At 47.0% G+C, this 27,347-nt stretch overlaps 1 protein-coding gene and 1 long non-coding RNA gene across 2 annotated transcripts in view; one reads left to right on the plus strand and one right to left on the minus strand.

Annotated features, from left to right (window-relative positions):
• The window catches only part of LOC134488509 (uncharacterized), a 679,404-nt gene that overhangs the window by 268,394 nt on the left and 383,663 nt on the right, over nt 1-27,347 (plus strand). The gene's annotated exons all lie outside the window — the stretch shown is intronic.
• LOC134488496 (perilipin-3-like) lies at nt 3,944-23,353 on the minus strand. The gene is made up of 8 exons (XM_063290959.1): nt 23,335-23,353; nt 16,944-17,033; nt 12,402-12,597; nt 9,402-9,484; nt 8,129-8,513; nt 6,832-7,031; nt 5,590-5,718; nt 3,944-5,495 (listed from the first exon to the last, which is right to left on the minus strand). The coding sequence occupies exons 2-8, from the start codon at nt 17,013-17,015 to the stop codon at nt 5,148-5,150; spliced, it is 1,413 nt and encodes a 470-aa protein (XP_063147029.1). The 5' UTR covers nt 17,016-17,033; nt 23,335-23,353; the 3' UTR covers nt 3,944-5,147.

Here is a 27,347-nt window from a genome sequence, read left to right on the forward strand (position 1 = left end):
TTCCTTGCACCCTCAGCCTCCTTTTGGGTATTTCACATGGCTAAAACTGAGCAGCTCGTGTGCACGGCACCAACGGGGTTCCCTGGCTTGCAATGCATGGGAGCTATATATTTTGTTTAACATTTAAATGTATACCCTGCCTTGGTTTTGTGCAGATCAAGATGGCGTGCACGATGCCCCGCCTCCTGTTTTCCCCACAGCCAGCCCTGCAAGGTGGGCCAAGCCTATGGGAGGACTGGAATTCGTGGGCTGCCAGGTTCCAGCCCAGCCCCTTTGCCGCTGCTCCAAACGGGTGCTCAGGTTAAAACACAGAAGATAACAAGACACATGGCCAAAATAATCTGTAGGAAGGGCTGTTTTCTCCTGCTTTCCCAACATTAGAACATATTGATGAGGCTTTTGAAATTGTACTTATTCGTTCCAGAGCTCAAACCCATGGCATTTGGTCCTATTTTTCTCTACAACAGAAACCCTGCAAGGTCCGACGAAGAGGGAGCGCTTCTGGTGTGGAGGGTGGGCTGAAGGTGGCCCTCCCTAACATGGGCGCTCAAGCTGGGGTCATACACTGACAACAAATGCAGGAAAATGTATGAGCAGCAGAAAGGAATTCCTTTTCATTCAGTGCCCGGCCTGTAGAATTTGTGGGCAAAATCTGTGCTCATGGCAGAAAATGTGGACGGTTTGGAAAAGGGGAACTAATTCTGATGGCTGGTGGCTACCAGCTACAGGTAGTCCTCACTTAACAACCATTTTAGTGACAGTTCTGACTTATGACGGTGCTGGAAAAACCAATTTACGGCCGGTCCTCACACTTACAACCATTGGTGTCCTCCAGCTCATATGATCACGACTTGGGCGCTTGGTAACCAGTTCGCATTTATGACTGTTACATGTGTCCCTTGGTCACGTTATCATTTTCGACCTTCCCACCGACTTCTGGCAAGCACAATCAATGGGGAACCATGTGATTCACTTAACAACCATGTGGTTTGCTTAATGCCCATGGTGATTCGCTTAATGACTGCTGCAAAAAAGGTCATAAAATTGGGTTGGATTCAATTAATGACTGTTTCACTTAGCAACCAAAATTCTGGTCCCAATTGTGGTCGTTAAGCAAAGACTACCTGTAAAACCTGGATCCACGAAAACAAGCCTGAAATTCTGGGAAGGGACAGGTGAACAGGACAGTCCCCTTCCAGTCAAATCTATGAGCTTCCCAAATGCATCCAGCTGGCCACAGGGTGACCCAGAAGGCTGGCCTGATCCAGGGACTCTTGTTTCGTTCTTGTCCTTCCATGTGTGAACCTTTACATTAAGCCATAATATTGTATGTTACATAACTAAAGCAAATGCTTTTGTTAACCCAAGTTACACTAGCCAAATAAATTTGTGGAGTCCTTGGTGCCCTCTGAGCTGGGTGGTTGGCTTGCAGACGTTTCATTTCCTGCATCAGTGCAAGTGAATGTGGGGTTTGCTCCCTGCTTATATGCAGTACCTTGCCCTGCCTGTGTCGGTGGGTGTGTGGTTTCCTCCTGGGTAGTTCCTTGATTGGGTATTGTTTCCGGCTTGTCTGTCTGGTGTTAATCCCTGCTTATCTGGGCGCTGGCTGCTGGAGAGGATGTTCTGCTCTTTGTTTCCTTCTTAGCTTTTTAAACTGTCTCTGTTGAATGGTGTGTAAATATGGCTTATCTCTGCCTGTCTATTGACGGCTGACTTGCCTGAATGCCAAGCTTCCAGGAATTCCCTCGTGTTTTTGGATTTGGCTTGGTCTAGGATGCTGACAGTTTCCCAGCTGAAACCATGGTTAAGCCTGTCCCTGTGTTGCGGGATTAAGGGGTTTCACTGTGTCTTCTGACTGCCGGTTGGTGGTCATGGATGCGCCCGGCTGGTCTCCTGCCTGTCTGTCCTACGTAGTGGCTGTGACAGTCCTTACACTGCATGTTGGAGATGACTCTAATAAATTTTTGAAGGACCTCCTGGTGCCTCTAAACAAGGCCTTCAAAGTGCCACACCTATCTTGTTGATGCTTTGGAGATCCGGACACTTACAGCCTCAATTTCTAACTTTTTATCATTCCTCCTCCTGGAGAAAAAAATTATCAATCGAAGCAAAAAAATTATTTAAGGAGGGAGGGAAGAAAGGCCCACGGTGCCTTCTGACTGTACTGCTAAGCCTCTCCTTCAGGAGCGACCAGGTGAAACTTTCTGCTACATTTCATATGACTTCCACTTACATGGCAAATTAAAAATCTACCCACCCTTTAGATCCGGATGCCCGATTGCTTTCTGCTGCCACGGGCATGTTGCTGGAACCAGAGGAAAAAGCCAGATGGGAATGCCATTATTGGCATATGGACTGAAAAAAAAAGCAAGCTCACTAAAAATGAAAGAGTTTTAGGAAACCTGGCAGCCACCTGTTACTGGTGGAACTCACCGCCACAGGACAGTGGTAGTAACTTGGAAGGCTTTTCAAGGCAAAATTTGGGGAGGCGGCTACCTGCTACAATGGCTAGAGGGAACTGGTAGAAAGGCTAAGTTCTGGGCTGCATTAGATGTGTTGTATCAAAGACACATGAAATCCTTATTCTCCTCTGCTCTGGAGCCCTGTGTATGTTTTTCGTTATATAATTTTTATTTAAAAATCTAAGAAAGAAGATAAAAATGAATAGAGATATAGAGTAAGAAAAACGAAATCAACTAAGGGTGCAAAAGGAAAGAAAAAAGATACAAACAGTCTGTTTCATTCCAGTCAGCAATAAATGTAGATATAGGGCATAACCCACTTAACGACCGCCTTGCTTAGTGATGGAGGTCCTGGTCCTAATTGTGGTTGTAAGTTGAGGACTACCTGTATCGGAACCCTCATGATTCTTGGGCAGAGGGCTTTTTTTTAATGCTGCCAACACAAATGCCAGGGAACCTCTGCAGCTCCCCGCTTTGCAGTGGGTTTTTTCTCTCCACCCCACCCCTCCGATGAGGCTACTTTTCAGCCCAGGGCTTTGCTTCATGCTGATGGCGCTTCGCCATTCTTCGCTGCCTCTGCATCACAGCACAGGTCGGCTCTGCCCTCTTACATTGTTGCAGCTCAAGAAACTTGCAAGCTTCATATGAAGGGCAGACTTCTGTTCCCCATTAATGGTTAACAGGACTTTGGCAATCCTGTGCAATCTATATTCTTATGGTTGGAAATGGAGTTTTTTCGTGTCACTGTTCTACTCCCAAGAAAATGCTGACCTGCATAAATCAAAGGTCTTCCCCATTCTTCCCTTTTCTATTTCTTTTTTAATGTTATTCCCTTGTTTTTTTTCCCTTGATGGGATATGATTTTCCTCTTGGCTGTTGTCATTTCCCAATGCATGATCCCCTTATTTCCTGCTTTACAGATAGTCCTCGCCTAACAACCATTTGTTTAATGATGGTTTGGAGTTACAACGGCACTGAAAAATCCCACTTACGACCAGTCCTCACACTTATAACCATCACATCATTTCCGCAGTCACATGATCACCGCTTGGGCGCTTGGCAACCAGTTCACATTTACGACCATCGCAGCATCCCATGGTCATGGGATTGCCATTTTCAACCTTCCCGGCCAGCTTCTGGCAAGCAAAATCAAAGGGGAACCATGTGATTTGCTTAATCACCACATGGTTCACTTAATGCCCACACTGATTTGCAAAGAGGTCATAAAAGCAGATTGGATTCACTTAATGACTGCTTCACCTAGCAACCAAAATTCTGGTCCCAATTGTGGTTGTTAAGCAAGGACCACCAGTACTGCTGTGTGCACAGCCTACAGCCATCTCTTAAGCTTCTAGTCCTCATGTTCCAGTTTCTCATTACAAATCAGCAAAAGCCACCTAACTATCAACTGGAACAAAACCAGTTTGGACAGCCTGATTACCTCTCCTCTCCCCACCCTTGGAAAACATGGAGTCTTTGGCTTTTTAATGCAACATGATATTAGTTTTATTTTATGAGTTAAGGCACGTGACATAAATTGACAACGAGAAGCTTGTAGAGGAAATCAGTTTACACATGACACGCCAAAGCCTTCTGCAGAGCTTGAGTTGAAACTTGAGCTGGAAATGAAGCCAGTTTGATCAACTCTACTGGGGCCCCTTCTTCAAAGACAAGAGTTGATTCCACCCCCTAAATGATGGGAAGAGCCTCACCCACAGGCTGCACCACCACCCTAGATAATTTCCCTTTTAAATGCAGAAGAAACTGGGCAAAGATGTTCAGCCCCATTTTCACCTAAAGGCTACCATGCGCAGGGAATGGCTGAACAAGCACGACCAGAATGCAGGAATAAAAAACAGGTAAATTCCTAACTTTTGCCTCCATCCCACTGAAATTTCTGGCAATTTAAGCTTTCTCAGTTCTGTTTCCTAGAACCTGGCAGGCTACTGTCAAATCCGTGCACTCGGGGGAAAAAGACCAATTACGAAAAAGAATTGTCACTGGGAAGAAAAAAAACAGAAGAAAAAGGCAAGACTTGGGCATAATTGGTTCACTTCCCCAGCGTACCCCTGCATTTTGCATCAAACTGGAAAATTCTGTGTTTCCGAGACCTCCCCTTGCAAGAATGATCTCTGTGGGGTTTTTAAAAAGTTGGGGGGGGGGGGGTGCAGAAGAAAAAAAACCCTCTGATAACCTAAATTTCGGTGGTGTCCCTTTAAGGTGGATTCTATCCTCTCTCCCCTGCAAAGAATGAGAAAAGAAAAAAGAAAAAAAAAAGAATTGCTTTTAGTTGGCTTGTGGATTCCCTGGTGAGAAAAACACCTCCCAAATTGCCAATTTACTACATCAGGCGTGTTAAGATGGATTAAGTAAGTCCCATCAGCCAAAAGTTAGGAAAACAAAAGCAACTGAACCATCAGAACTCTGCTTTGTTTTGTTCAGAAACCTTTTGCATCAAGACTTCTATATAGATCAATGTCCCTCAACCTCAGCAACTTTAAGATGGGTGGACTTCAACTCCCAGAATTCTGGGAGTTGAAGTCCACCCATCTTAAAGTTGCTGAGCATGAGGGACACTGATGTAGATATTTCAACTATCTGCAGCCAAGCCTAGCTCTTCTCTTCGCTCCAAAAATACCTACGCTTCGGACAATCTCCTAACGTCCCCCGCCCCACCCTGAAATCCTATTTCATTTCTATTTCTTCTGCATCTGGTTTTTGCGAGGCAGAGAAGGGGCCTACAAGCCACGTCAGGGGGACGTTCTGGACCACGTGGTCCATCAACTCATCCGTCAACTGACGGGCCTTGGCGACTTTTTCCCGACTCTGAGCCAGGATGGAGCCCGGCAAGTCTTGGAAGGAGCCAGCAGACACGAAGGCCATCCGGAGCTCCTCGACGTTCTGGCGGACGAGGGCCACTTTCCCTTGAAGCCCAGCAGGAAGTCCTTGGAGATTGGACGCCAACGTTGCCGTGGCCGACTGCAGCTGCTGGGTGAGGCCACGAGAGACCTCCAGGGCTTGGGACTCGATCTCCTGCGACAGGGATCCAAGCAAGATTCAAGCTAGCAAGCTCTTAAGATGAATGTTATAAAACAAAATATGGGGATCCCCACGGAAAACACGCTACCTGTGGCTCAGGGACGGCCTTCTGTTTAGTCTGGGGAGACTCTTTCTGATGCCACTGCAACCACATCTGATGGAGCTTCTCCTGGCCGCTTTGAAGCTTCTGATCGACCCCCTGTTTGACGTGCTCAATCTGGGAAGTTGCAAATGAGAATGCTGAGGAAGCAACTTTTCCATGGGAGGGGGAAAAGAAAAAAAACAGGAGCCCCAGAGACTCTACTCTTAAGCAGAGGGACAAACTCAAGCTCTTGAAGAACACGGCTCCCTCCTCCCATCATTATACAGATTACTAAGATCACAGAATCAAAGAGCGGGAAGGAAGGGTCCAGGCCTAGCTCAACCCCCTGCTCAGGGCAGGACCCCCCAGAGCCGTGTTTCCCAACCTCAGCAACTTTAAGAGGGGTGGACTTCAACTCCCAGAATTCCCCAGCCAGCATGCACAAATTGCTTGGCGCCATGACTTGGGGGGGGCACCAAACAAAAGGAACGGCAGGGGAAGAAGCCCGCCCGGTTACTACTCTGAGCATCTGCACGCGGACCGTAGAAAAGAACAAAGCACCAGGAAGCCGCAGCTGCCACATGATGCGAAAGGGCACCTTATAGGCCTGTGGTGTTCCTGGCTCTGGGTTCCAAGAACCAAGTGGCCCTCACATCAATTAAAGACTATTCCTGGTTTCATTTCTTTTGGCAATGCTGTTCAGGATCAGGCTAGTCTTTAGGTAGTCCTCGACTTACGACCGCAACTTGGGACCAGAATCTTGGTTGCTAAGCGATGCAGTCATTAAGTGAGGCATGTGATTGTGCCTGATTTTATGACCTTTTTTGCCACAGTTGTTAAGCAAATTAGGTGGTTGTTAAGTGAAGCTGGCTTCCTCCTTTGATTTGTTTGTTGGAAGCTGGCTAGGAAGATCGCAAATGGTGATCATGTGACCCCAGGATGCTGCAACCACCATAAATACCGGCCAGTTGCCAAGCGCCCGCATTTTGATCACATGACCGCGGGGACACTGTGACAGTCACAGGTGTGAGGACTGGTTGTAACTTTGAACGGTCGCTAAATGAACAGTCGCAAGTCGAGAAATGTTGAAATGAAGAAAGTTATAGTCCCTTCAGAGCAAGAAAAAGGAACTGTGACCTTTAATCATCCTGCCTGGAATGGAATTCAGAGTAAAACCCAAGGAGGCCCCAGGCTGTGCATTCCTGCTGCAGCAAACTGGACTTCCATGCCACCACAATTTCTCCTTACCAGTTCAATGGTCTGGTGGAGCTGGGAAAGGGCATCATGGGTGCCCTGCTTGGCGCTCTTCAACTTGGCCAGGGAGTGTTGGAAGGCCCGGTGGCGAAGCTTGCTCGACAAGGATCCCAGGCGCACAAAGTAGCTTTTCTCCTCCTTCTGCTGCTCCACTGTGGCTATTTCAAAGCCCTCCACGGCGGTGGCCAGCTTGGCTGGGAGAAGGAGGCATAAAAACTGGGGTCACCCAACACACTCAGCCCAACCCAAAGATATTCCTCAATACTGGTAGCCCTCGACTTTTTGGCAGCCTTTTGAAGTTACAACCCTTTGAAGTTACAACAGCACTGAAAAAAGTGACTTACAACTGGTCCTCGCACTTACGAAAGTCACAGCGTTCCCACATTCACGTGATCAAAATTCGGGCACTTGGCAACCAGCATGTATTTATGACCGTTGCAGGGTCCCAGAGTCACATGATTGCCATTTGCGACCTTCTCAGTCAGCTTCCAACAAGGAAAATCAATGAGGACCCACGTGATTCACTTAACAACCACATGATTTGCTTAATGACCACTGCAAAAAAATGTCATAACATTGGGTGCAGTCACGTGATGTCTCTTTTAACAACGAATTTTCCAGTCCCTATTGAGCTCGTAAGTCAAGGACTATCTGTATAGCCTGTATGTCTCTGTCACGCAGGAAGAAACAGGGAAAATCTCATTTTTGAGCTGTTTTAAGAGCCTTCCCTGAGACAGAATGGGATAGAAATGTTTTAAATAAGGAAACAAGCTTCTGGATTTGGTTACAGGTCACCTCTCAGCCATCCATGGTCTCCCAATACGGGGACAATCTGCAGGGCTATGAAAGGGTCCACTCAGAGGATGGTACAGGTACTCCTTGCTTAATGACCACAATTGGGACCGGAATTTTGGTTGCTAAGCAAAGCAGTCATTAAGCGAATCCGATCAGATTTTACGACCTTTTTTGTGATGGTCATTAAGCAAATCACAAATCACATGGCCGTTAATTGAACCACACAGTCTCCTGTTGATTTTGCTTGCCAGAAGCCAGCCGGGAAGGTTGAAAATGGTGATCACGAGTAGGGGGAAATGCTGCGACAGTTGTAGGTGTGAGGACTGGCCGCAAGTCGGTGTTTTCACTCTTGTCATAAGTCTGAACCATCACTAAATGAATGGCTGTTAAGCGAGGACTACCTGTATCAAGGCACAAACCCAAGTTCCCAGTTAAAAGCCACGGCCAGTTAAAACATTCAGCTTCTCTTGGACAACTAAAAAGACACCCAACTCACCCAGTTCTTCATCCGTCATTGGAAGATACTGGTCCACCAGCTCCTCAGATTTTCCAATGACAGTGTTCAGATTGCTGGACACCATCTGTGCCACTGAGGACTCCATCACGGTGTTGACACTGCTGGAAACCGCCGACCGGGTCATGTCCACACCGCCCTGGACCACTGACCGGGTCATGCCCACACCGCCCTGGACAGCCGACTTGGTCATCTCCACACCGCCCTGGACAGCCGACTTGGTCATCTCCACACCGCCCTGGACAGCCGACTTGGTCATCTCCACACCGCCCTGGACTACTTCCTTGGTTTTGTCAACCACGCCGCTGACGGTGTTGCTCACAGCGTCCTTAGCTCCTGTGACCAGATCTTTGGTGTCCGAAATGACCTAAGAGAGAGTTGGAAGGCTGGCTTAAGAGCTTTTGGGTGAGGGCAGATGGTCTACAGGAGATCTAGAAGCTTCTGTGGAAGCAGGGCCCGTTCCCAGGAGAGGAACAGATCTCCCATTGTGTTGGTTGGTTTGGAACCGAGACTGGGAACTGGAGGGAAGCGGGAGGATCACGGGGCAGCCATTTTCCAGCAGGAAGGTGCCATTACCCCGTTTCTCCAACCCAAGGGAACTTGGCTGAACAGCTGGAAGACCAGGGCCCATTGATGTCAACAGAACTGAGCTTCTTGGACTAATTGTAAGGATCCATGAAGTACAGAATCAGGAAGATGGGGTATCCTCTGGGATGAAGAAAAGAACTGGCGCAGTATTTGGTTCCCCATGCTGGCTGGGGAATTCTGGGAGTTGAAGTCCACCCATCTTAAAGTTGCCAAGGTTGAGAAACAATGATTTAAGTGTGTCACTTCTGATTTATATTTCTATATTGATTTATATGTCACTTTTAGATGATTTATACGCCACTTTTGGGCCCATCATCTACACCTGTAAAACCTTGGCTTGACCTCCTTAGCTACGATGGCTGACCAAGAGTCCACCAAGCCACAGTTTGCCTTTCTCTTTCAGCTCAGTTCTGGCATGGAAGGAGCTGCATCTAGGCAGGCATTCAACAGATAAAGCTTCATAAAGATTCCCTGGTAAATCTAAGCCTACAACTTCTGCGTAACACGTGGGGCTTCCCCGTATTTCAACCACTGTAGTAATGCAGCAGGCAGAAATCGTAACTGCAGAGGTATCTTAGCACCAACAAATCTCCTGGCTATGTCAATTTTTGATTCCCACATCCACAAACCTACTTTCCTGGCCTGGAAGAGGGAAGATTTTGATTACCTTATCAGTTGGCTGTTGAAGAATTGGCAACTTCTCTTCCAGCTTGTCCAAGCCTTTGCAGGCATATTCATTCGCTGTGGAAACTGAACAAGAAGAAAAGGTGACCCTGTCTCCGGGGGTCAAAAAAGTCAAGATGGAGGCCAACAACCTCACACTCAAAGTCCCACTCCTTTTTACAGGTGCCTTGATGTGCATAAAAGGGTTTGATTGCACCGCTGCAGCTGCATCTTGACATTTTTCATCCCTGGTGGGCAACCCAACCTGGTTGGAGGCACGCTGTCCCCCAACGTGGGGAGAAAATGGAAGACCCGATAAAACTTGGCCTCCATGGATTTATCCACCCCGTTTTAAAGCCATCATCATCATCCAGTTTGGCAATGAATTCCCTGGGTTTATGATGGAGTGGGTGTAAGGAATGCCTAAGACTAAATAAAAGACTCAGACTCTAAAGCAAGTTTAAGCTCTGGCTTTCATTCAGAATAGAATGCACACCAGTAGAAAGCTGAGAGTGAGGGAAGCGCGCCAAAAGCTGAATTAAATCGTCTCGCGCCAAACAGCGCTCCACCCCCACACTCCCTGGGTGTGCCCCACGAGTTTCATGGAGTGACAGGTCATCCAGGCTTGCTAGGTGAGAGGTCGTCCAGCCCCATTCGCCCCGGGCGTCGTCCTGTTTATCTTCCTGCGAGGTAATGGTCCATTACCGGGCAATGAGACCTCGATATTCCTCGAAAGCCCGGACGCGCCTTTCCGAACCTCGCCCTGATCATTTCCTTGACAATGGTGTCGATGGTCGATTACCGGGCGATGAGACCTTGTTGTTCAATAGATCTCCCAACCCCATTATCTTCTTTGTCCGGTTTATCGCCCGCACCTCTCCAGCCATTGACACGCATCCGCGCTTTGTCATGCGAGCCATTACGATGTCGCAAACATTGCAACGGCGATCATGACAGTGGGTGAAGGAGAACTTCATCAGAACTTCCATCCAAGTTAGCGGCCATCACAGTTCATGGCAATGAATTCCGCAGGTTCACGATCTGCCGTCTGAAGAAATGCTTCCTTTTACCTATTTTGATTTAAAATAGGTAAAAGGAAGCATTTCTTCAGACGGCAGATCGTGAACCTGCGGAATTCATTGCCATGAACTGTGATGGCCGCTAACTTGGATGGAAGTTCTCCTTCACCCATTTCATTTTCATTCATTTAAGTCTAGTTTTTTTGAAAGAGGGGAAGATTTCCCCATGTCATGGATAATTTCATACCCTCAATCTTCTACACACACCCCCAAAGACTTTTTCCCCCACTACAGGTAGCCCTCACTTAACGACCACAACTGGGACCAGAATTTCAGTAGTTAAGTGAAGTGGTCATTAAGCAAATCTGACCTGATTTTACTACGTTTTTGAGGCAGCTGCTAAGTGAATCACACAGTTCCCCATTGATCTGGCTTGCCAGAAGCTAGCCAGGAAGGTCAAAAATGGCAATCATGTGACCACAGTCTGCTGCGATGGTCATAAATGTGAACCAGCTGCCAAGTGCCCAAATTGTGATTTGGGGGGGATGCTCTGATGGTCATGAATGTGAGGACTGGTTCCAAGTCAGTTTTTCCAGTGCCGTCGTAAGTCCGAACCATCACTAAACGAATGGTTGTTAAGTGAGGATACCTGTACCCCGCTCAAACAGAATGGGAAGAGCAGAACTTTCCCATCCTCCCCAGAAGCTAGGTAACATTTGCATTCTATCTGACGTTAAACATGCTAAGCCATTAACTAAGGTTTGTGCAATCAACCAGAATGACTCAACGCACATATGAGATTAAGCCCGAACAAATCACATGATGGTGATGGAGGCTCTGCAAACCTAGCCATATCAGGGTATACAGACTTCATAGGCTGTGGCTATTATGGGATGGAGGAGCAGGTCCCCAGGTGGAATTAACAGTGGAAAAAGGATTTGCAGCCTTGTTTTAAATGGTTTTATTGGCCTGGCTTTGTTGCTTTCTCAGATCTGATATACCAACCCAGAGGCGGTCAGCTATACCAAAAGGCCAGAGGGAGTGGTGATTATCAACTATTAATATCGGATAAAATAAAAACAGGGGCTGCAGAACCTCTGTACAGGTAGTCCTTGCTCAACAACCATTCATTTAGTGATGCTTTGGACTTATGACAGTGCTGGAAAAAAACTACTAGTGACCGGTCCTCACACTTACAACGGTCGCAGCATTTCTCCCCAGTCACATGATCACAACTTGGACACTTGGCAACTAGTTTGCATTTATGACTGTCGCAGCATCACATGATCACTATTTTTGACCTTCCTGGCTGGCTTCTGGCAAGCAAAATCAATGGGGAAACGTGTGATTTGCTTAACGCCCACCATGAAAATGATCGTAAAATCGGGCCGGATTCGCTTAATGACCGCTTTGCTTAGCAACTGAAATTCCAGTCCCAATTGTTGTTGTTAAGCAAGGACTACTTGTAACTACTCCATTGTTTTTCCTCTATCCACTCTCTCTCCTAAATGGTTAACCAACAACCCCGTGATGTTGATTAAATTATCCGTCTATGTCCCACAACTATTGCCTCTAGTTATCAAAGCGATCTGTGTCCTGGATTTGCATAACACCACGAATAAACCAGGCATACAGTGGGTTTGCATGGCACCCTCAATGCCCCGCCCACTCTTACAGTTAACCAAAAGCAGCACGGCACGGACATGCTATTTATTGCTCCTATGTTGATCACAGCTTTTTTGTTTTAACCAGTTTGTGGCAATATGCCAGGGGAAAAAGGGAACCCGGCCATAACGCAAAGAAAGGGAAAAAAAGAATTGCACGTTTCTTTCCCCCCCCTCTCACCTGGAGACTCCTACATTTTGCAAAGAAAGTCAGGCCCAGGCCCATATAAGAATGCAGAAGACAACTTCCATTTAGATTAGCATCGTTCCACCTCTTGCAATTGCCTTCTCCCTTCCACTCCACCCGCTTGGGTTACTCACTCTGTGGCTCCAGTTTGTTCAGGATGGGCTGCGCGCCACTGACCGCCACCGAAGCAATCGTCTTCACCCCCTTCTCCGCCATGTCACAGACAGACTTCACGTACGGGTGACTCTCTTTGGTAGAGGCATACGCAGCCGAGACCATGTCATAGGCAGAGCTGACCAGCGGCAGGCTGGCCACTCTATCAGCTACATTCTGGCAAAGGGAAGAGACAGAATACAGCAGCGACCATGAGGACTAGCAACTTGGTGGCTCCCTTTTTTTAAAAATTAAAAAAAGAGGTCTTTAAAATGCACAAGGAGGGTTTTTCCAATAAGCCTGACAACGGTCTAATTAAGCAAGTGAAACAAAAGGATACCAAGAGGCTGTGACAGCACAGGATCTGAATGTCACAGGGACGTTTCTCAAGGGAGAGAAAGGAAAGCCTTCCTATTTAGCAAAAACCTGCATGGTGCGGCAGGTTCAGAGAGCAGAAACATTTCCTGAAGCCACATGGGCTGCTATTCCCAAATAAAATGGTCCGTTGTTCTGAGTTCTCATGCAAAAAGCGATGCCACGCTCTTGTTTTTAACGAAAACCTAAGGCATTGCTTTGTATCAGTGTTTCTCAACCTTGGCAATTTTAAGACATGTGGACTTCATGCTGGCTGGGGGATTCTGGGAGTTGAAGTCCACCCATCTTAAAGCATGCTGGCTGGGGGATTCTGGGAGTTGAAGTCCACCCCTCTTAAAGCAAACTGGCCGAGGAATTATGGGACCTGAAGTCCACCCGTCTTAAAGCATGGCTGGCTAGGGAATTCTGGGAGTTGAAGTCCACCCACCTTAAAGTTGCTGAGGTTGAGATACCCTGCTCTACATCATGCAATTGTTGCTTTGGGATTTGGGTTATTTTATTCCCTTTAAACTCTAATCTACTCCTGTATTGTTGCAAGCCAATCAAAGGCCTTTTGGGAATCGAGGGGCATATAAATGGCATAGAGAGATATAAAAACACAGAACGAACTGACCACCTCTGCGTGCTGACACCCTGACATTTACGAGACACAAGCCCGAAAAGAAATTGTGCGGCTCTTGCTGTGCCGTCACCCGCAGGAGGGTCACCACAATGAGAGGTCAGAGCTGGTACAAATGGGCTGTGCCCCGATGCCCTGCCCAGTGAACTCAGAAATGAAATCCCGGCATCCTATCCTTGGCAAAGCGCCGAGTCAATGACTCCTCTTCCAGACTGTTCACTTTGCTAGGGTTGTGCGACCCTCTCTGCAAAAGAGATAACGCGACGGCCGTTGCTTGCTCCAAACATAGATCTAGAGCTGGCCATCTCAGCGCCGGGCAAACTCTCCACAGGGCAGGGCCGGCTTCAAAAGTGATCGGCAGCGAACCACAGCCACATTGACTTGGAAGCGTGCGGAAGGGGACAGCAGCAGGCATGGAAAGTATGTTTTGTTCAGTAACCAGGTGCCAGGGCATTAGTCCTGGCTGAACTGGGAAACAGAACAGCTTGCACTTCTGCCTCCGGGGCCTCTAAAACAGTGATTTTCAAACTTGGCAACTTTAAGATTTGTGGACCTCAACTCCCAGAATTCTCCAGCCAGCATGTATGGACTTCTGGCTGGGGAATGCTGGCTGGGGAATTCTGGGAGTTGAAGTCCATGCATCTTAAAGTTGCTGAGGTTGAGAAACACTGGACTTCTATACTTGGGCTGCATATCTCTAGACAGCCAGTGGAGGGCGGCAAAGAGCTGGCTGAAAATTTCTCTCCCTCTGCTGCTATCTAATGGTCATCCCAATTTTGCAGCCCAGAGCTGGCTGACCTATTAGGGCTCCCTGTCTCAAGATCCTGCAACTCTTTGGACTTGTCTCTAAAGGAGTTCCTGTTCCTGTAACAGCCTGCAGCCCCAAACGCAAAATCAGAAGTTCTTCAGGACTGGTGGACGTCACAGCCCGGAGTTCCTGAAACTGTGCACCTCGGATCTAGCTCTCTTCCAACAGAAGAGTGTCTTTGGGCACCAACACACTAAGCATTTTTCTCCCCAGCAGCCGTGATTGTTCCTCCTCCCTCCCGTTTTCCCCATCCAAGGAAGTTAACCATCATTTTGATCATGATGAACCATAAGCATGGCTGACCAGAGAGTCCAGCAAAGACGCCGGGGCTTCCTATCCAACGCCCGGGCCGTCATTTCACACCAGCCTCGTAATTGATACAACCACCATGGTTAGCTTAACCCAGCCTTTCTCAAACTTTTGATCCCGGAGGAACCCTTGAAATACTTTCCAGGCCTCGGGGAACCCCTGCACATTCAGGCTCAAATAGAGGCCAGAAGTTGCAAAATTATCATTTTTGTTCATTATCAATATTTGTTTCATGAGCAGGCCTGTGTAGATGCATTAACAGTCAAGGCAACGGGCTAGAAACCAGGAGGCTGTGAGTTCCAGTCCCGCCTTAGGCCTGAAAGCTGGCTGGGTGAGCTTGGGCCAGTCCCTCTCGCTCAGCCCAAGAGCCAATCAGGCGCGGTAGGAGAGTTCTAGTCCCGCCTTAGGCATGAAAGCCGGCTGGGTGCCCTTGGGCCAGTCCCTCTCTCTCAGCCCAAGAGCCAATCAGGCGTGGTATGAGAGTTCCAGTCCCGCCTTAGGCCTGAAAGCTGGCTGGGTGCCCTTGGGCCAGTCCCTCTCGCTCAGCCCAAGAGCCAATCAGGCACGGTAGGAGAGTTCTAGTCCCGCCTTAGGCATGAAAGCCGGCTGGGTGCCCGTGGGCCAGTCCCTCTTGCTCAGGCCAAGAGCCAATCAGGCGCGGTAGGAGAGTTCTAGTCCCGCCTTAGGCATGAAAGCCGGCTGGGTGCCCGTGGGCCAGTCCCTCTCGCTCAGCCCAAGAGCCAATCAGGCACGGTAGGAGAGTTCTAGTCCCGCCTTAGGCATGAAAGCCGGCTGGGTGCCCGTGGGCCAGTCCCTCTTGCTCAGGCCAAGAGCCAATCAGGCGCGGTAGGAGAGTTCCAGTCCCGCCTTAGGCCTGAAAGCTGGCTGGGTGCCCTTGGGCCAGTCCCTCTCGCTCAGCCCAAGAGCCAATCAGGCACGGTAGGAGAGTTCTAGTCCCGCCTTAGGCATGAAAGCCGGCTGGGTGCCCGTGGGCCAGTCCCTCTTGCTCAGGCCAAGAGCCAATCAGGCGCGGTAGGAGAGTTCTAGTCCCGCCTTAGGCATGAAAGCTGGCTGGGTGCCCTTGGGCCAGTCCCTCTCGCTCAGCCCAACCCACCTCACCTCACAGGGTTGCTGTTGTGGGGAAAATAGGAGGAGTATTAGGTACATTTGCCACCTTGAGTTATTTATAAAAAAAATAAAGGCGGGATAGAAAATTAAACAAATTAGTGTTCTTAAACTAAAAATAAAGAAGGAAACTTACCCCTTTAAGGTGAAATTGCCTGAATTTGAAATAATTTTTAAAATAGATTGTGATCTCCCAGGGAACCCCCAGTGACCTCTCACAGAACCCAAGGGTGCCACAGAACCCTGGTCGAGAAACCCTGGCTTAAACTTTGTCTGTTTCTGGCTGTACTTAAGTGATACAGCACCACTGAACACGGGAAAGGGGCCTTTCCAAAAATCTGGAGAACCACTGCGGTGCACATAAGCTCCCCTCGGAGGACTGACCGGATCAGCCTTAAGAGGCGATTTCTCAAGCTTCTGCCAGCAGAATCCTACCAGCATCGGGGTCCCCGCAAGGATTCCAGGAATGTTACTTTATTGTAAAAGGGTATAACATCAGAATCTTGAAAGCTGGCCAGTGTTTCCCTCTGCTCTCTCAAACACCAAGCAGAATCAAGGTGGGGTTGTTCAAAGTTTCCTTCTTACATTTTCCTCTTCCCCAGGACCTACTTCTTGTTTTTCCTTCCTTAACGGCTCTGGCATTCTTTCATCAAGCTTATCGCTGCATTCCTCTAAACCAGCATTCTCAAAGTGTGATCCAGCCAGGGACCCCTGGGAGTCCCCAAGACCCTTTCAGGGGGTCCAGAAAGTCAAATAATTCAATTCTGTAAGCCGTCTGGAGTCACCATGAGTTGGGCGGCCCTATGAATTTATTAAATCAATAATTTTTAAATTTCTGTCTTCATTTCTAATACAGTAACTATCAACAGACATAACCCACAAACTCAAAGCTCTTGGGGTCCTCGATCATTTTCTAAGACCGCAAAGGGGTCCCGAGACCAAATTTTTGAGAAACGCTGCCCCACCCTGCGCCCCAATTCCCCGTTGCAGACCTTTCTGCCGTCTGAATTTCATTTTAATCGGTGCTTTGATTTTGCGAGATTTCATTTGCATTTTTACAAGCTGGGGAGCTACCTTAAGCAGCCACTGGAGTAGGAAGGTGGCAGATTAATTTTAAAAAATCCACTTTCCTGCAGTTTCTCCCCCGTCTGGATTTTCCTAGCTGCGTGTCGAACTGCGACTCCTGTTCTCACCTAACACCATTGCTGGAAACTAGAAGACCTCCCCTCTTAAATTGATGGCCCAGAGAGAACCTATAGCACAAAAATATCTCCAAATGCCACTTACTTTCTGCTCTGTCTCTTCCACTGCTGGGCTGGTGGTGGGCGTGGCGGTATCAGGACCCTCCGCGGAAGACATGCTTGAGACGAAGTGCAGCTACGAAGAAAGAGTCAGACTTACACTCCGGCTTTATCTAGATTTTCTTGGAGTAAATTCCAGGCAGATAAAGGCAGCATGTGACCACCGCCAAAGGCTGCTTCAAGAACAAGGATCAGCGCAAGGGTCCAAACTTCGAAATCGTCCACGCAGCCCACTCACGAGTCCCCAGGCAAGGTGCAGCAGACACTCCTTATTTACACTGTACTTTGCCCCCCTACTTTAACCCAAAGCTTCAGTGGCCAATCTGGGCTGATTTCCACCGCTAGGCAGGGCCCATCCCTGTTATCCCTTAGACGTGAGACCACCACCTTTGCCTGGGAAGTCAAAGAACACAGGTAGTCCTCGCTTAACTATTTGTTTAATGGTGGTTCAGACTTACGACGGTCCTGAAAAAACCGACTTACAAGCAGTTCTCACACTTACGACCGTCAAAGCATCCCCATGATCGCAATTTGGACTCTTGGCAACCAGTTCACATTTATGACCATGGCAGCATCCCGTGGTCACGGAATTGCTATTTTCAACCTTCCCGGCCGGCTTCTGGCAAGCCAGTTCAATGGGGAACCTCACAATTCGCTTAACGATGTGGTTCACTTAACACCTGCAGTGATTCAGTTAACAACCGCCACAAAAAAGTCGTAAGATCAGGTTGGATTTGCTTAATGACTGCTTCGCTTAGCAACCAAATTTCCAGTCCCAATTGTGGGACTGGTATTTTACTGTCTCTATTCTGGGGATGCAGCAGAGAAAGTGGGGGGGGGGAGGAAGCAGCCAAAATTTAGGAGCATCTCCTACAAGCCGCTGCAGGGCTGATGGCTCCTGTTTAGGGCTCCCACCTGCTTTTCAATCTCCCATTCAATGAGAGGGTGAGAGTTGCTGGCTCTTGAGAATAATCGAGCTGCCTGCGGTTCCACCCATCTTTTTTGCAAAGCTCATCCGAACCACTCTTCTGCACATGGGTGGGGTCCTTTCCACCTACCAAAGCAATGGAGCTTGCAGGCTGAAGATGAGAGATTCATTTACTTGAATTTATTAGCTGCCTCACTCCCATGCAAGAAATCAGTATGAAATCGAAGGCACAAGCGAAGGGGCAGGCGGCCTGGAGATAGAAATGGAAGGGGTGTCGTCTACAAGCCTTGGGGCGTTCCGATTCCTTTCCCGTTTTCAGAGGGCCAATTCCCCTCCCCAGGAATCAAGACCCCCACAACCCAGCTTTGCTCTTTAGTTGCAACTGGTCAAGCCCTGCAGAAACTTAATAATCTGCCACACCCTGGTGGGAAAGAAGAGACTGCCCCCCCAACACCAAAGATGCCAAAGGTCTTTGGACTGAAGACCCAGCCCTTGCTTGCCAGGCACAGCTGCCCTGTTGCATCAGCCATTTGTCACACATCTCTGGGGCAAAGACTTGTGACTTTCACCCAGAAAGCAATTTTGCAAGAAATGCTCAACAATGAAATGAGTCAACAGAAGACCACCTCCCCACCACCCTTCACCATTTGCTCCGGATTACAACATTTCACCACTGCACCGCAGGCTTTCAGTCCACTGGCAGGAGAAATACAGGAGAGCAAAGTTGAGGTGGAGATCATGGAGAATGGCTGCACTAGGACAAGAGTGCCTCTGAGCATATTTATGGAAGGAGTGCAAAAATGGAAACTGTCCGTTACCCACTGCCTTGGAACATGCACCCCACACAGCCCCAGTTGTTTAGTTTTGATTAGTCCTTGGACAAGCTACATCGTCCCATCCACACGCACCAGGTTCCTCCTGGTTTTTTAAAAATATTCTTTTTATTAAAGGGAATTGCCAAGCACCACACTTCTGCAGCTGGTTTATTTGCACCAATGCTGTTTTGGAGGCCCACTGGGATGGCAGGCATGATGCCGGACAGCAAGTCTGCTTTTTGAAAATGGGTGTCTTGTAAGTGGATGGCCATTTTGCAAATCACCAAGTCTCCAGGGCAGCCATTTTGTGAACGCAGCCCCCTCTAAATTCCGACATGCCTCCTATGCCCAGCGCCACTTGTATTGGGCAACTTATGATGGCTTATTCAGCAAACCAGGAGAGGGCAGGGCTTGGGCCTTGAGGACCCGCAGCATGGTTAAAGGGTTGGGCAGCATCTTAAGAATCTTCAAATCACTTTCCCAGAAGATAACAGCAATACCCCCAAAACCAGCAGTTTTGTGCACGTACACACACCTACGTATATGTTCAATCATGTCTGATTCTTGGAGACTGCCTGGACAAGTCCCTGCAGTTTTCTTAGCAGGGTTTTTCAGAAGTGGTTTGCCATTGCTTCCTTCCTAGGGCTGAAAGAGAGTGGCTGGCCCAGGGTCACCCAGCTGGCTTTGTGCCCAAGGCAGGACTAGAACTCACAGCCTCCCGGTTTCTAGCCCAGTGCCTTCACCACTACCCCAAACTGGGACTCGGTGCATATTTTAAGTACCACCTATGTATGCAGGCCTATAAAAACTGATTTTCACACTGAAAGTGTGACTTGCTGATTTTATTTGCCTTTTAATAATCTCCCCTCTGGCAAAAAGAATTTTAAAACCTGGATGTAAAATTACCAGTTCTTGCAATATACCTCTGTTAAACCAACCATGTGCAAATCCAGCTATGGAAATGCTTCTTTTCCCCCAAAGGGGAATGATTATTGACATTATTTTTATCCTGCCTTTTATATATTATGGTGAATTCAAGGTGGCAAACATACTTAATACTCCTATTTTCCCCAGAACAACGACCCTGTGAGGTGGGTTGGGCTCAGAGACTGACGACGTCACTCTAAAAGTGAAAAACTTCTCTACGGACGAAACATTCCTCGCCGGGACGTGCGGGCAGAAGCGGGTCTAGGATACATTGGAACTAAATGCTGACACCAGGATTAGAACACGTTTGGACACCCTTCCCCCACTTTCGGAAGATTATTTTTATTTATTTAACCATCTTGCCTGGGAAACCGCCCCAGGGAATAGATCCTTATGGTGTAATCCAGAGAAAACTTCAGTTAAGCCAAACCAAAGATTGCCCCAACATGTGGCTCACAGGAGAATCCTCCAAGGTTGCTGCAAGTCACTATGGCCGGATATTTCTGATTTTTTTTTTTTTTTAAATCCCTTCCTTGATTTAACTTTCCTTTCAAATTCGCCGCACGACTGGCATGGTCTTGAGAGACTACAAGATTGCTCAAAATGTTAAAAAGTTGTAAAAAAGAAAAAAGAACAGCAAATAGGTGTAGATTGATGGAATGGGGGGCAAAAATGAGAAAAGTGGGCAGTGCATCCATGGGGCTAGACATGTGACCTCACCCGGGAACCCCCTAATGGTCCCAGAAATCAAGAAGTCTCGCAGCACCTTTCCTAATTCACATGTTTTATTAAAAGGCACAAGCCACAGCTTACAAAAACTTATACCTTTTATTGTAATAAAATGTGTTGGTTGGCAACATTGCTAACGGCCTAACAGAGCTCCCCTTGTACAAGGTTTAATCATCCCAGAAATACAATGAGCAGGAAACTTCGGCATCTTCCTTGTGGGCACTTCAACCATGCCCCGTGGTAATACTTTAAATATGCTAAATCAGTGTTTCGCGACTTTAAGATGGGTGGACTTCAACTCCCAGAATTCCCCAGCCAGCATGGCTGGCTGGGGAATTCTGGGAGTTGAAGTCCACCCATCTTAAAGTCCCCAAGGTTGAGAAACACTGATTTAGATGCCATTTTTGGGCCCATCATCTACACCTGTAAACTTAAGCTTAACCTCCTTAGCTATGATGGCTGACCAGTCAAAAGTCCACCAACCCACGGTTTGCCTCTTTTCAGCTCAGCTCTGGGCTGGGAAGAGCTGCATCTAGGCAGGCACTCAACAGATAGAGCTTCATAAAGATTTCCCTGCAAATCTAAGTCTACAGCTTCTCTGCAAGGCATGGTGCAGTGAAGTCAACCCCAATTCAACCACTGCAGTAGCGCTGCAGGCCGAAATCATTACCTGCAGACGTATCTTAGCACTTAGCTTGCATTATTTCTACCCGTGCAGAGCTTTGCCTGAGCCTGTTAAACACCCCGTGACATTGCTCAAGGCCCGATCCAGCAACGTCGGCAGGAAAACTCAAGAATGTCAAAACAGTTCGCAATTAGAGTCGGATTTGGACGTCTGGCGCAAGAGACCATGTCTTGGTGGGAAGACCTCACCCTGCCAGAATTTGCTACCGGAGCAAAGCAAAAATCAACTCTGTTTCATTTTGAATAGATTTTACATTTAAATTCCAAGATTCTGCCTTCCCCTTTCAGAAAAATTAATGCCGGGGTACATCGTTTTGCTTCAGGCTGAAGGCTGCACCCGGAGGAGGAGGAGATGGCGCCTGGGAGGAAAACTAAATCTGATTTAATTGACATGACTGTAAATTTAACAAAACCGTTCCCAAACAGGTAAGGTACCCATGCCTCAAATTAGAGGAGAAAAAAATTCTGAACAAGAAATTAAGCCACCACAAAGTTCTGTGTGTGCATCGGCCTCATTTTGGAAGTAAATAAAAGGCATTCAAACTTCCCAATTGCCAACTTAAGAACAGAGGTTGCTTCCTTTTAAATAAGACAAAACCAAATAAGAGAATGGCTGGTGCTGGGCTCACAACTGCCCAAAATAGCCAGAACTAACCACATTTGGGCAGCTTGCATGAAACTACCTCTCATAGCTAGCTTAGCTGTGGGAATCAAGAAATTGAATTTATGAATAAACCATGGTTAACCACTTAAACAATGCTGGGCACAGAGACTACAGGCAAAGCTAGGTTAAAGCTTTGCCTGTACATATCATACAAACTGACATGACCAAATATAGGTAGTCCTCGCTTAATGACCACAATTGGGACCAGAATTTTGGTTACTAAGTGAAGTGGTCATTAAGCAAATCCAACCTGATCTTACAACCTTTTTGCGGCAGTCATTAAGCAAATCACTGTGGGCGCTGAGCAAACCACGTGGTTGTTAAGCAAATCACACAGTTCTCCATTGATTTTGCTTGCCAAAAGCCGGCCAGGAAGGTAGAAAATGGTGATCCCGTGAGCATAGGACACTACAGTGGCTGTAAGTGTGAGGACCAATTGTAAGTCAGTTTTCCCAGCACTGTCATAAGTCTGAACCATCACTAAACAAATGGTTGTTAAGTGAGGACTACCTGTAGCACGGCACTCAGCTGCCAGGAACTGCGTGGTAGCAGATCCTAGTGGGCAGCGTAGCATCACATAAGGAAAAACTGGGGCTGGATTTGCCTGGTAGTTTCTTAAACTGGACTATATTCCACAGCAACTTTTCTTCAACTTTTTGGTCTCAGGACCACTTTTAAAAATTATGGAGGGCCCCAAAAGAGTTATGGGCCTGGGTTATATTTATCAATATTTACTGCATTAAACATTAAAATGGATGCATTTGTAGAATATTTAGAGGTTAGGAATCATGTAGAAATAACAATATTCAACCCATTGGATATTATCAATAAAATATTTTTCAGGAAAAAAACTTTTAATGAATAGAAATAACCATGAGAAGCGATTGCTGAGCATTGTTTGAAAGTTTTGCAAACAGGCATTGTTTTTGCATATTTGCAAACGAGCATTGTTTGAAATGTTTGCAAATACCTTTAACATCTGGCAAATCATTTTGATTTTGCAGACCCCTGAGAGGGTCTTGGGGGAGGATCCGGCGGTATACCAACCGAGGCAGCATGAACAAGCTACTCCCAGATAGACTACTCTTCTGAACGGAGGCTTTACTGAAAGCAGCGAGCGTCCCCCCTGCGCGACGCCAGGCGGTCGCTAAGAGTCGCCGCCGACCCGAAGGCGCGTTTCAAGCCACCCAGGCAGGCGCCGCAAGCCGAGCCAACTCGGGAGCATCGAAAGTCACTACCAATTAAAACTGGATTTAAAAAACAAGACCCGCCGAGGACGCCACAACTTTTAGCAGGCACCGGCTGGGGCGCGGGGGGGACGTTTAAAAGAAAACCCTGCACGGTTAGAGCCTGGGTGGGGATTAACTGCCTTCACCCACGAAAAGCCCACAAAGAGACCTGCCCAGCGCACCTACACGTGGAAATCACAGCTGAGAAAGACAGAAAGAGAAAGAGGGAGAGAGAGAGAAAGAAAAAGAGGGAGAGAGAAAGAGAGGGAGAGAGAGAGAGAGAGAAAGAGGGAGAGAAAGAAAAAGAGGGAGAGAGAAAGAAAAAGAGGGAGAAAGAGAGAGAGAGAGAGAGAGAGAGAGAAAAAGAGACAAAGAGAGAGAGAGAGAGCCACCCAACTTACCCGACCGGAGTAAAGACTCGCCTCCGCTAATGGCGCAGCCACTCCCCCGCTGCCAGCTGGACTCCTTTTATACTCCGGAGTGACTGCCCTTTGTGGCCGCTGGAGGCAATCAGGCGTCACGTGCGCTCCGGAATGTGGGCCGGCGCAGAAGTTGGGGAGGGGGCCGAGCTCTTTTCCCGAAGCGTCTGTTTGGGGAAAAAGAAAGAAAGAAAACCATCATGTGACGTCTCGGTTCCCGAAACTGGCGGAGAGCTCCGCCTCCTCATGTAAACGGCGCGGGGAATGGGCGAATCCGGAGCCAAGGGCCGGAAAGTTTGAAAGTTGGGTTTGGGGGGGTCTTTGCCCTCCCAGGTGGGAAGGGGAACTGGTCTCTGCGCAGCTCTGGGAGCTGCTCTCGTTCTTGCGAGAGAGCGGGCAATCCGGAGTGAGTTCGGATTTAAATCACTCCCGCCCCGAGCACTTCCACTTTCTCTTGTGAAAAGGGGCTGTAAATTTCTCGGCATCTGTTTGTACTTTGGACTACGATTCCTCGAGCGAAGCGGGGCTGACTTTTAAATGCATTTGAAATAAATAAGGCATTTTATACTTTTATTTATATATATATGTATGTATGTATGTATGTATGTATAAAATGCCCTATTTATTTCAAATGCATTTAAATTTGCCATATATCTATATTGCTATATATATATATGTATGTATGTATGTATGTATATGTATATATATGGCAAATTTTCATTTGTACAGTATCTGTCCCTTTATTCCCATTGCAGTTGATCTCTTGTATTTTCTATATTTTTTCTTTCTTGTCTCTATATCTTGCATTTATGTTAATGTAGTTACCTGATATTGTTTGTTAAAAACTAAAAAATATATTTTAAAAAACCAAAAAATTATAGACTAAAATTATTTTTTTTGAAATAGGGCATTTTAACTTTCTGATGAGGTTTGTAATGCTTGGAAAGAAACAGGATAGAAATTTTTAGGCAGACTTAGCTGGAAATAACTGTTTAAGGGCACCACCTTTTTACACAATTCCTTTTGAGGCTTGAGGCTTATTTTCAAGCACCTGGAGTGGATCAGGCCTTAGAGCAGGGTTTCTCAACCTTGACAACTTCAAGCTGTGTGGACTTCAACTCCCAGAATTCCCCAGCCAGCCATGCTGCCCTAGATAATTTTTTTCCTGGGGGAGGGGGGGGAATCAGTTTCCTAGAAAGTGATTGAGGCCAGATGTAAATCTGTTGCAACTTCTTCTGTAGCATTTTGCTCTGTAGCATAATGTTTTCTGGCAACAGTCTGGATTTAATCCTGAGATTGTATCACTCAAATGGTCTCAGTCTTCCAATCCGCAAAGTGGGATGAATAGTAATGGAGAATCCGTGACATACCACTTTTTGGGCAGCATAACCTTTTTGGGAGTAGTATCCAGGACCTGCCAGTTTTTCCTTCAATTTTTAAATATTTTGTTTCTCTCTGCAATTCTTAAAAGTTCACCCAGCATTGACTGGGGAATTCTGGGAGTTGAAGTCCATGGCTGCTGGCTGGGGAATTCTGGGAACTGAAGTCTACACATCTTAAGTCGAAAAACACTGTTCTAGATGCTTGTAGCCTGCAGCCCTGGCATCTCCTGGTGGTCTCCCTCCCAAGCATTTACAAGGTCCAACCTTGCTTAGTTTCTGAACCCAAACAAGGTCTGGCAGGTGCTCCCCCCCACCCCTGGCCAGTTATACTTGTTAGTTTTTATTTAGCACAAAAACATATAGGTTGCCCTGGCATTTTGGATGCCTTGTGTTCAAAATGACTCTCTAAAATTACTGACGATACGACAAAAATTATTGAGTTGTTAAAATGCAACCAAACACAATATAATTCAAGAAGCACATCGCAAGACTAACTTAAAAGCAAATAAAGCCTTTGAGATGAGGCTGAGAAATTGAAAAATGCACAGATGACCGTGACAAGCCATGCTAGACTGGAGGAAGCCTTGTTCTTTTTGTCTCTGTTTAGGGGTGGGATGGGAGACCACCAGGTGGCTCCAAGCCTGTGGAGTAGACTAAGAAGCCCCACACGAAATCCTCCTAAAAAGCAACAGCAAATTGTTCACGGTTGCCAAGAAAACCAGATGGACGTGCCCATGAAGTCAGCAGGAGATGAGCTCAGCTCAAAGGAGCGTTCATCTGCCTCGTGTTGCAAGGAAGCGCCTGGAATTGGCCTCTGTGTATCTAGCTATCAGCTGAGCGTAGGCGGGGGGCCTTGGGATCTCTGAACCCTGTGAAACACCTTCAGGATGTGAGCATGACTCACTTGAGACTATCTGGGTAAAGTTCAGCTTTGCTCAAGCCTGGGCTAAAATTAAGGCCAGCCTCAAGGTTAGTAACTGTCCCCAGTTCCCTCCCTATCCATTAGCGTGTCATCTTTGATGTGGCTTTTCCACACCTGATGCTGTGTGTCCAACTCTCTTTTTGCAAGGCTTGGGCTGTGTGCAGGAGAGTGTAGACTCCCCTACAGCAGTGTTTTTCAACTTCAGCAACTTTAAGAGCAGTGGACTTCAACTCCCAGAATTCTCCAGCCAGCATGGCTGGCTGGGGAATTCTGGGAGTTGAAGTCCACCAGTCTTAAAGTTGCTGAGGCTGAGAAACCCTGCCCTAAAACCATTTCTTTTTTCTCTTTTGAAGAGAAACAAAGCACATTTGAAAAGTCATCAGGTCTTTACCATCTCATTGTGTTATATAAGGTAGTCCTCAACTTACGACCACAATTGGGACTGGAACTTCTGTTGTTAAGTGAGCCACATCCAATTTTTCGGCTGTTTTGCTACAATCGTTAGGTGAATCACCGTAGTCAGTAAGTGAACCTGGCCTCCCCCATTCACTTTGCTTATTGGAAGCTGGCTGGGAAGGTTGCAAATGGCAATCATGTGACTCCGGAATGCTGTGATGGTCCTAAGTGCGAGGACTGGTTGTAACTCACTTTTTTCAGTGCTGTTGTAACTTTGAATGGTCTCTAAATGAATGGTTGTAAGTTCAGGACCACCTGTAGAATGAGCCCCTATTTCCCATTTCCATAAATCTGGTTATTTAATTCTGACTTTTACAGCTAGTGTTTTTCCAATGTTAGATGCCAATTTTAGAAGTGTGTGTGTGTGTACACACACAGACAAATTTATTACTACATATACACACATAAAGTCCATTGAACTCAGATGGGGCCTATTTCTGGGTAAGCATGTACAGGATTGCTCTTTAAATCTATTAAATAATATACTTATTTATTTATTTATCAAATAATATACAGTATTTTATTACAGATACCATTTGACTGTTTTTTTTTCTTCTAATTCTGCCCAACAGCAGATGAATATACAATCAATAAGAAAAGGGGATATTCCCTTCCTGCAGGCTTACAGATGTAAATATGTGATACAAAAGGAAAAAAGGATGGGGAAGGATGAGGAGAAAAAAAGCAAGGTCAGGTACTAATTCTTGAAGCTCAGTAGTTGTTTTTATATGCTAACACGCTGGGGAAAGTTCAGGAGGAGGAGATGAAATGGCATATTGTAAAACAGAGGCAGGATGTGTAGAAAGATAGCATATAACAACTTTATACAGTATTAAAATCAAAACGTGACTCCGGCATTTTTAACATTCTAGAGAGAATAAAAAGTTTTTCAAGACGTTTCTTCAGCCTCCAGAAATCAGGGGAGCAAAAGGTTTGTTCTTAATTTCCTAGGCGTTAAAAATAAATCCTAAAGGCGCGTGCAATGACCTCCATTTGGCAGAAATAATGAATCCAACTTTGCTTCCTTCCCCAACGTGGCGCCCTCCTTTAAAGGTCTGTCCACATTGCCCACAATGCCTTGCTTCCAGGACTGCCTCGTGCGCGTGCGCTCTCCGAGGAAGGCCCACTGCCGTCGCACTAACAGGAGGCAGTTGTACGCATGCGCAAGGCCGTCTCGCGCGTTTAAGCCGCTTAGCTTCCCGCAAGCGCAGAAGGTGCTCGTTTGGTTCCTCCTC

The sequence above is a fragment of the Candoia aspera genome, chromosome 1, assembly GCF_035149785.1.
Source record: "Candoia aspera isolate rCanAsp1 chromosome 1, rCanAsp1.hap2, whole genome shotgun sequence".
NCBI classification, from domain to species: Eukaryota; Metazoa; Chordata; class Lepidosauria; order Squamata; family Boidae; genus Candoia; species Candoia aspera.

What these genes read in the sequence shown, in the direction of transcription:
- LOC134488496 (XM_063290959.1), bottom strand. Translation starts at nt 17,015, where the DNA reads ATGTCTTCCGCGGAGGGTCCTGATACCGCCACGCCCACCACCAGCCCA. An exon ending in TGGAAGAGACAGAGCAGAAA is followed by an intron (nt 12,598 to 16,943) that starts GTAAGTGGCATT and finishes TCCCTTTGCCAG; the next exon opens with AATGTAGCTGATAGAGTGGC. An exon ending in TTCAACAGCCAACTGATAAG is followed by an intron (nt 8,514 to 9,401) that starts GTAATCAAAATC and finishes ACTCTCTCTTAG; the next exon opens with GTCATTTCGGACACCAAAGA.